At 28.8% G+C, this 10,227-nt stretch overlaps 1 protein-coding gene across 1 annotated transcript in view; it reads right to left on the reverse strand.

Annotated features, from left to right (window-relative positions):
• Window positions 1–446: 446 nt before the first annotated feature.
• The window catches only part of LOC119666421 (GTPase-activating Rap/Ran-GAP domain-like protein 3), a 13,027-nt gene continuing 3,246 nt past the window's right edge, over window positions 447–10,227 (reverse strand). The window contains exons 2-7 of the mRNA XM_038075700.1: window positions 3,018–3,255; window positions 2,533–2,631; window positions 2,186–2,289; window positions 1,913–2,063; window positions 1,706–1,815; window positions 447–527 (exon numbers count right to left, since the gene is read on the reverse strand). Of these exons, the coding sequence (XP_037931628.1) occupies window positions 447–527; window positions 1,706–1,815; window positions 1,913–2,063; window positions 2,186–2,289; window positions 2,533–2,631; window positions 3,018–3,255 (783 nt within the window). The remainder of the gene's footprint in view (window positions 528–1,705; window positions 1,816–1,912; window positions 2,064–2,185; window positions 2,290–2,532; window positions 2,632–3,017; window positions 3,256–10,227) is intronic.

The following is a 10,227-nucleotide window of genomic DNA, read 5'->3' on the forward strand; positions in this document are numbered from 1 at the left end:
CTTCAACGTAAACGAAATATATGCCAAAATACTATTAAGTACTCTATATAATCCAACATTTCACATCACAAAGCATATATTATTTCTCATAAATTTTTTATAATAATTTCAGTATATTAATCTCTGAAATAATTAGTCATCTCTTTTTATTGTTCAAATAATATTCATTTAAAATTACAAATACTTATTATTGATATTTAACATATATCTACTCTTCTCAACACATAATCCCTAATAATTTATTGTTTATTTTCGGTAGTAAAACATGAATATCATTTTTTTAATCATCAGATTAAGTATCAAAATAAGTTAAATCGACATCATATCATTTAATAAAATTTATTATTGTCGCAATATAATTATTATTTCCCTACTACTTTTTAGAAGCTTAAGGCTATTACTGTGTGCTATTAGTACACAGTTCATTAAATGATTTCTAAGTTCCATTAAAACTGTCCTTGTTCATGTCGTTGATTGAGGTCTTCCACGACATTTTGCAATTTGTGGGTACCAACTAGAGTATGACCCTGGCAACCATATATCTTTTTTTTTAATTCAGTGTTAATATTCTACTGATGGATCACTCTCAATAGTTTTTCGAAATTATGTTAGGTCACAATATTTGGAAATTATTTCTTAACCACCTCAACTCTCTATAAAGAAAAATAGTTTTGTCCTCGTTATAACTACACTCATAAAAATAAATTGATTGATTTAACCAGATTTTAACTAAATCTTAGGTCAAAATATTCTTACTTGATATATCAGGTTGGTTCACATGTTGATTTTTATATCTTCTTTATCACATGACATAAAAATTTTCTAACAAAATTATCAAGTCAAATTAACCTGTATTTATTTAGACCATATTTTTTTCTGAGTCTACCTATTATGGATTGTTTCGGAGCCATTAAAAATAATGAATTTTAGGTAAGTATTTCTAAGATTACTGATGATAAGTATTTAGCAATACTCGAAACAACGTTTGCATGGGCAACCAAATTTCAAAAATTAACTAAAGTTTTTGTTGTTGTCTTTTTATTACCATTCGAATCCCTCTAACTATTAAATAACAGTTTTAATATTGCCTAAGAACCATAAGGATGAGTACTTGACAATACTCAAAAGAGCGTTTCAATAATTAATCAAAATTTTAATAAATTAAACAAAATTTTTGTTGTTGTTTCTTTATTACTGTTCAAACCCTTTTAGTTTGTCATAAGACACGTCTCATTTGAAAAAAAAAATGACGTTAAATTTATTTAACGTTATTTATTTTAAAGTTATTTCAATTTAATGTATTTAGTGTTTTATTTAGTATATATTTAGTATTTATTTTAGTATATTAGTGTATAAGTATTTTGTAGAAAAAAATACTTTTTTTGAAGTATATAAAATCGGTAAAATTTATATTACATTCAACAGATTTTGTGCTTCGTTTTATAACAAAAATAAAACGCTTAACAATGTTTTGCTATAAAAAATAATTTAAGAAAAAAGAAAATTATGTTCTTTTAATTAAAAAAGTGATTTTGGGGAAAAAATTTTTTTTTAAAAGATTATAAAAATCATTTAAATTATACAAAACGTAGTTCCAAACGTAAGGTAAGCTATACTAAACCTTTCCGTTTGTAAACGGCTTAATCAGATAATTAAATAAAAAATTATAAACCTTTTAGCATTTTTGGGTGTGTATTTCACTTACCGAAAACTCCGGTGGATTAGGTAGCGTTGGTCCGAAAGGTGGCACATTCTCATCACAAAACACGGCCAAACGGAAGGTTTGCTCGATTTTCGTAACAACTGCAAAAATATCTGTGTTTGTGTTAAGGTTTGAGTTAAGAAAAGTTTGAATTGGTGAAATAAATTATTAAAAGTAATTTAATCTTAATTGGTTAGTGGAAAAGGATACGTGTAAATTGGCTTTTAATCCAAGTGGGGTCAAACATTGTTGGCAAAACTTTATCAGGTGGCGTGGCACCCAACGTGTTTGTATTGACAGTATTTTGATCAATAAATACAATATTGACAATGTCATTGCCAATATGACGTTTACGTTCCACCTGTAAGAAAATGAAAAAAAAAAACAAATTTGTGTAAGGATTCGAAAAAAGTCTGCTTAAATTTATTATAATTCATACGATAAATGCACTCAATTGAACTTTAAGCATTTATAATGACGCACCTGTTGTCGATTATCCCTTGAAAAGGGTAAAAGTGTTGAAACATGAAACATTATTTCGTGTCCTTCGTACATAGTATAAACAGAATATTTGCCAGTCATATCACCTTTAACAGAAAAAGTGGAAAAAATATAAATACAGATAAAACCACTAAATATTTTATGCAAGTTCATGGAATAGTAATTTGACTTCAAGTTTTGATGATAACACTGTGAAACGCTATGAAATAAGCACATTTTCCGCATAAAACCACAAATGACTTAAAGTCTCTAGCAAATGCAGGTTTCTTTGCTTTAATATATTTCTATACTATATATATATATATATTCCAACTTGTATTTGTGCTTACCTTTCACATCCAAGCCACCGCGAAAGCGATCCCAACCTTTAAGCCGCACACGTTCGCCAAGTACGTCAAGAAAATCCTCGAAGTCCTGACTGGCTTCCTCTGCAAATGAAACAAAAGCGCAATGCACAACAATTTTTAATGAATCTCTTAGAAGGAGACGTGGCACGTAGGAAAACAATAGAACCGTGATAAAATGTCAGTTATGTGGTATGGGCTGTGGGGTATGGGGTATGGGGAAATGCATAAAAAATAGCAAAATTATTTAACGGTTTTTCCTGCAGTTGCATATAAAGCAGCGTTGCAGTAGCTCACTTTATGGTGCTTAAGTAATTTAAGTTTCATGCAGTTTTTTTTTTGAAAGTAACTAGATGTCAACTAAATGCCACATGAGGATTATATTCATACTTTTCATACTACTTTTCTAATTTAACTTTAGTTAAGCTTGATAAGAAAATTTTCTTTATAATCCTCTTTCCAGTACTTACGATTGCTAAGCATTTGATCATCACAATTTTGTCCTGGCTTCATGTAGACAACGCCAAACTTAAAATTCACCGAACCTTCCTGCTCCTCCAACAACAGCAGATCCTTCTGTATGTCAGCAGCAAATATTTCCTTTGGATTCTTTGTCGTCGATGGGTCAATGCCAGTGAAGTGAGTTAATATCTGTTTCACGGTTAGTTTCTGATTCGCTTGGTACGGCAATGCAATTTTCTGTGTACCCTGTATTTCAATAAAAAAGTCATTTTAAAGTAATTTATTGAAAATTGCATTTCAAGCTTAATTGCTTCTTAAAAGTTTCTCGCAAACTCAATATTGCAATAAAGTCGAGTTTATTTATTTATTTTTTTTTCTATTTTTTGTTTTTAAGTTTTTTTTTCTTTATTTAAAATTGCTTAAATTTTGCAACTTAAATTTACTTAGGGTGAGTTAAGCAGTTAAAAGTTATAGTATTCAGTGCGGAAAAAACTCATTCAGCAAACCGCAAATCCGCTTTGCATATTTTCAAATTAATATCCTCGGTAATCCATTTGGAATTGTAGTGAAAAACAAAAAAAAAATATGAAAAAAAATTAAAATGGAGCACGGTTTTCGATTTCCGGTCGTCGAATAAACGCAATGAGAAAAAAGATAAATTAATATTTGCAGGCAAAATGTCAACGAAATCATTGATGTACCTCAAATGCTATCAAAACTTTTATGTATTCTTAAATTACATAGAAACCAGTTCTTAAATTATCAATTGCTCGGCATGAATTCTCGAGTTTTCATACAGAGGATACGGAATAAGGACTACAAAGTAAATAAATTTATTTTTCTGGAATTGTCTATCGATTAATAAATATTTTAAATTTTTTTTGTAATAAATTCTCGTGAAATTCTCGCAAGTGAAAGCTTTCACAGCAAAGTAACAAAATGTGGTTCAGGAGCGCTGACTCTGAGCTTCAAATTTGGCAGGGCACGAGTTCGATTTCTGATGCTTGCAGTCTCAAAAAATTATTTACGAATAATTAAATACAGGAATTATTTCCAAGACCACTAAAGGTGGTTATTTGGCCATACTCGAAACAGCTGTATAATCAGCCAAACATTCATTTAATTAAAATAATATAAAATGAATTGTTTATTGTTGTTCAAAACTTTTCGAGAAACCTCTTTATAAATTCTTCAATGAATTATTAATTAATAATTAATAATAATAATATGTTAATAATAATATAATAATTATTTATTTAAAATTATAATTATATTTTATTGTATTATATTATTTATTTATTAATTATTTACACGACTCCTTGATTTAAGCTTAATCTGAACTATTTATAATAAAATGTATTTTTTTCCTAATCATCATAAACAGTGAACCGGAAATATTGATTGATTTCATAATTGGTAAGAAGATCTCAAAAGAGAATTAAAAAAGAGGGTTGTGTACCAGATCTAAAGAAAACAAATTGTTTTGAACCGATACTTAAACTTAGTTCTTTTTAATTATCTTGTTTTCAGAGCGTATGTGAAAATATTTGGAAAGTGATCGTAATGTGAAGGTAATATTTTGTATGACAGGCGTTACTTCCAAGATAGTGTTATTTGACGTCTCTGAAGTGACTTGTGCTGACTGAAGTGTCACTTTTATGGTGGCTAGAGAATTACAGAGAAGGGTAGTGCATAACTTTAACTCGCTAATATCTTCTCTGCATGGTTGGTTGTACGTTTGTTGGCTTGTTAACTTTGTCCTCAATCATTCCATTTTACTGTTTGTTTTGCGAAATCATTCTATTATTTATAGTGTACTCATTTCTTTAGTTGCAAATCTGCAGACCGTAAGTCACCCATACCTTTCTTGTATTAAGCTTGCAATATTTAATAGCAGCCTAAAAAGAAGCATCACATTCGCTCTTTCTATCTCATAACGGGGGCAGGAAAATAAGTTGAGTTATATGTTTTCGAGTTCTTCAGAGCAGTGTGAGCAAAGAGAGTTATTTACATTATTTAAATAAGTACTGGTTGAAACATCGCTATCCAATTAACAATTGTCATAGCTTTTTAGGCATTCTATTGAATTAGATGTTAATCTGAGGGATTACGTTACTTTAGCGATTTTGACTTAAGATACTACCCCATGTATTGTTTCTATAGAAATACTATAGTATTCTAGAAAGTATTTATTTCGAACTCAATTCCTTTAAAATAGTTTCTGCAGATATATTTTCTTAAAAAAGATATACTATTTATATAACATATATACTATAATATATTTTTATATATATATTTATGTATATAGATATACTTAAATGCTTAAGACTTATTAAGAAAACGCATTCATACACCGTCCACTCAATCAAAAGTCAAATGAATACCAATATAAATAATATAAAAGAAACTAATTTGAAAATAAAAAATCTGGGATTAGAAGTCCATAATAAAACTCCACAGTTAACAATTCATATTTGCTTCAAATCTACAACTTATACTGGCAATAATAATGAATATGTACCTATAGCTGTGTGATATAGTTAAAGATACAGGAATAAATAAAAGGTGTTTGATCACAGAATAATAGAATTATAGAAAAAAATATTTTTTGAGGGAATCATGTATATGATTCTACATTACAATCAACAGATTGAAGTGAGGCTTTGAGTACAAAATATGTTGCAAAAAATTATAATAATTTCTGTTAATATTTTCTTGCCGATAGAGACTCGTCTTTATGACGAAAAGAAACTATTTAAAATTTAGACGGATTCGAATAGCAAAGAAAAGACAAGAACAAAAATTTAGTTAATCTATTGAAATTTGGCTGACTATACAGCACTGTTTTGAGAATTGCCATATATAATAAATAATGAATAAAAAATAATTTATTTTCATATTTTTGTTTTTTTGTATTTTTATAGTACTTTTCTATTTAAACTTTATATTTGAAGTCAAAAAAATTTCGACAATTTTATATAGATGAGTATTATATGTTAAACATAATAGTAAGTATAACTATAATACAAGCACTCTTTTATTTTAAAAACTTGCCCTAATAGTCTTTAAATAATAAATATACATTAGTATTTATTTTCATTTTTTATGGAATTTAGAGTAAATGCAAATATGAATGAAGTATTATTCTGCACATTTAAGTATGATTTGTGATGTGGTTTAGTAGCAAGTAATTAGAATATTGGAAAAAAATAATAAAAAAAAAACAATTGCATATGTTCTTAAAAAATCTAAACTATAATTACTGAATTAAAAGCTTTTTTATTAGAAAGTTTAATTAGAATCGATGCAAGTGAAGATGGTTCCAGTGTGGATACAAACGATGAAGAACAAAATATTTGTTTAAAATTACATTCTAAAAATTATAAATGTAGTGAATATTCACAACTATTAATTGATATTAATAAATAATCAATACGTAATGCTATTTTGCAACCAAAGTCAGTACTAAAAAAATAATCCTTGTAAACATAAGCATTTTACTTGATTTTAACATCAATATGACTGTAGTAACTATTTTTGCTTAGAAGAAATTGTTGTGTGTAATGAAAAGGTTTTAAAAAGAAGTGAACTACAACAACAAAAATTATTTTTATATTATTTTAATTAATTAAATTTTTGGCTGACCGTACTGTTTCAAGTATTGCCAAATACCTATCAGTGGTCTTGGAATTATTTCTTATATTTAAATATTCGTAAATAATTTTTTTAGACATAGTGCTCATTCACATCGTAGACATCTGTTGTTTGTAGTAAATTGAAAGTATTTGCGATTATGCCTAGAAGCGCGCTTATATCCACAACAACAAACTAACTACATCGGCTGCCAATAGTGGAGTGACGAGTAGCAGATCTATACTCAATGACTCGAAAAAACACAAATAAAATCGGTGTTCTTCTTGTAATATTCGTCAGCTAGAAATTGCACAAAGACAGACTCTGAGAAGGTTTTTCAAGGTACCATGGTGCATTAGGACGAATCACATCCTTAGGGATGTTAAGATTGATTCAATCAAAAAAAAAATAAAGCATAGAGCCCTGAAATTATTTACAAAAACTGACAGGCATTCAAAGACCGCGTTATCGAATCTCAGAATGATTACAGTTCCTCGGGGAGGTATGCAGAGCTGAGGTCAATTATTGCTTAGTCTGATGAAGGGAATAAAATAAACCAGTCAAGGCGTAGAGAGGGATTATGAAGAAACTTCGTAGTTAATACAGAGTAAAAGTGCTCAAGTGCACTGACTCAACTAGCTTCATATATATATAATAATATAAACATATATTTATATACCTGTTTCAAAAAAAACTCCAGTTTACATGCGTAAATGCCTCATAGAATTTTACTTAAAGAAATTCATTAATTGTTTGAATTTTTTGAAGAATTCTTTAGCCAATTTGTGCACCACAAAATAATTTAAATACTTTATAAATAATTGGTGCTCTTTTATATGAATTTTTCATTAATAAAATTTTAATGTTTTTTATTTTATTTTAAATATGGGGCAAATCTTATTGGCTCAAAATGCTGAAACTCAGAAATCGCCACTGGCAATACGAACTTTATTTTTACATATAAAATAACTTAATATTGTTTTTGTTGCCCGCCAAACCAATTTTAACCCGCAGCATTTAAAGAGTATTGTTCCATAATATATACAATTCAATTAATTTTAAAATTTGGGTTTCCAACTTAATTTACACAAAAAAAAATTTTAATTTCACTAATTTTTACGGACCAGCAGATATTTTATCTTTTGCGTACCATTTTGTCTCGACACGCAACTCGTATGCGTTTTTATTTAACTCCTACAAATGGCACGGCAAATATACAAATCAAGTACATAAATTAATACATATATATGTATATAGCTGCATATATATATACATATCTACAATCATATAAATCGAAAAAAGTGTGCATATAGAACGAGTCTCGTGTATATTTGCACTTTGGATAGTGTTAAGTGCATCGTATTGCCATGGCATAAAAATTTGTTGGGTCTGACATAGTTTTTTTTTTACTATTTTTTTTTTTTTAATGGAAAGTTGTAAGTGCATAAACCGAAAACCTCGCCAGTACGAGCTGTGGGGCATGCAAAACCAAACACAGTCGGCAGCCTTATTTATAACCTTTCTAAATTATTGCTTCGACTAGACTCTGTCCTAGTTTAGCTTGAGTTTTTGCATTTCTCTTGGAATTGTTTGTGGAGTTCTGTTTTTTTGGTACGAATTCCAAATTCACCAGCACAAAAATTGGTATTTATGCATTTATGATATATCACTCCAAAATTTCAAGATTTATATATGTGATATATATATTTTTATAACAATTGGAAAAAATTGAAATTGATTGGGTTATCGTATGAAGGAAAATCCAATTATTGTTATAATCCAGAATATTATTCTTATTTTAATGCACAATTCGAAGTTTTATTTACATTTATTCATTTTTATTTTTATTTTTAAAAATATAATAAATAAAGTTTTTTGGAAAATCTATATATGAGAAAACTAATTTCAATAAAAAAAATAAACAGACTTTCTTATTTAATTGGGAAACATCCTCTCAGTGTGCTAATAGCTCAGATAAACTTTCTAGAATATTTTTATTGATTAGAAATAAAATTATCACGGAATGGGTATAACATCAGTATAGATTAAAAGGTGTCTTGGAATCTGCGAGGATATATAAAGTGTGTTATATATATTTTTAAACAGCTCGACAGGTTAAGTCTGTCCGTCAGTTTGTTTCAGTTTAAATTAATCCCTTAGTTTTTGGGATATTTGAATGAAACTTTGCGCACATCCTTCTTGGGAGCAGATCTTGATTAATTTTTCGGCTTAAAGATATTTGTAAAGCATTAAAAGACGTCGTGAGATCTATGAGAATCTAAAAAGTATATTATACATATTCTATATCAGCTTTACGAGTTAGGTGTTTGCGTCAGTCTGTTTCAGTTTAAATCAGTCCTTTAATTTTTGGAATAATTAATGGATCTTGATTAATTTTCGGATTAGCTGAATTTCTATATCTCACAGCTGTCATATGAACTGAAGAGGACCTATTTGGATATGTAGAAAACTACACTTTTAATAAAGATATTCATAAAAAATGTAGCACAGCGGATTTGTTCATATTTATATGAGAGAATATATAAAATTATTTATATCAGTTTAGATATACTATAGATGTACCTGCCATATAAATTGTCAAAATAGAAATGTGTTTTTATTATTAAAATTTGAGCTTTATTTAGGTATTATAACATATTTACTTAAAATTCAGCACTTAGGGCTAATTTATAGAATGTAATCTGCTTTACTTCTATAAACGTCTTTAGTAGCCAGGTTAAGGGCTACTTAGCAATTTTACTCAAAATATAGAATCTCTGAGTTAGTACTCAAAAGTAAATCAGGAGTATTTAAGTTAATATCTCTTCTATCAGGGCACTGATCCATAGGAGGGTATGGGAGCACGCTTGGTTTACACTGTAGTATCAACTGTTGGAATTGTTTATTGGAAGTCGCGAAAAAGACAGCAGAATATCTGTTGTGTTTATGTTCAGGTTTGTCCAGAACCAGGCTTAAGCTATTGGGTATCACACTCTTTAATACACTCGGCTATATTTTCGGCACTAGCGTTGGCCATATTCTCGCATATATAAATGTTTTCAGATGGTTCTAACATGATCATTCTGTATCTATATTGACGCCGTATAAAAATTGGCTATTTAGGAACATGTTTTTCTAATAACAAATTTTTAGATACATCTTGTATGAAAACCGATGATTTACGAACATGTTTTTTTATTTAAAAATTTTGTTTTTGTTTTGTAATGTATTTACTTTTAATTTAAATTTTAGGTGTGTGTTGTGGAAGAAAACACTCATAGTAATAATAATATTGATCGGTTCAGATTTAGATATCCAGTAATCCTCCCTATAACGCGGAACCACTCTAACACGTTGTAGAGGTATACTATACTATACTATATAAGAGGTATACTATAACGTATACCCTGTATACACACGCGCAAAGGTACGTGTAGCTAATTATGAACTGCACAAATTCCCGCGTTATATGGGGGAATGCCCGTGTTATACGGGGGTTTGAAATCGTGTAACATGAAAACGCGTTATAATGGTACCGCTGATAGGAGGGATTACTGTAGTTGTCTAAATCTCTTAAGGTTTAAG

The sequence above is a fragment of the Teleopsis dalmanni genome, chromosome 1, assembly GCF_002237135.1.
Source record: "Teleopsis dalmanni isolate 2A chromosome 1, ASM223713v2, whole genome shotgun sequence".
Lineage (NCBI taxonomy): Eukaryota > Metazoa > Arthropoda > Insecta > Diptera > Diopsidae > Teleopsis > Teleopsis dalmanni.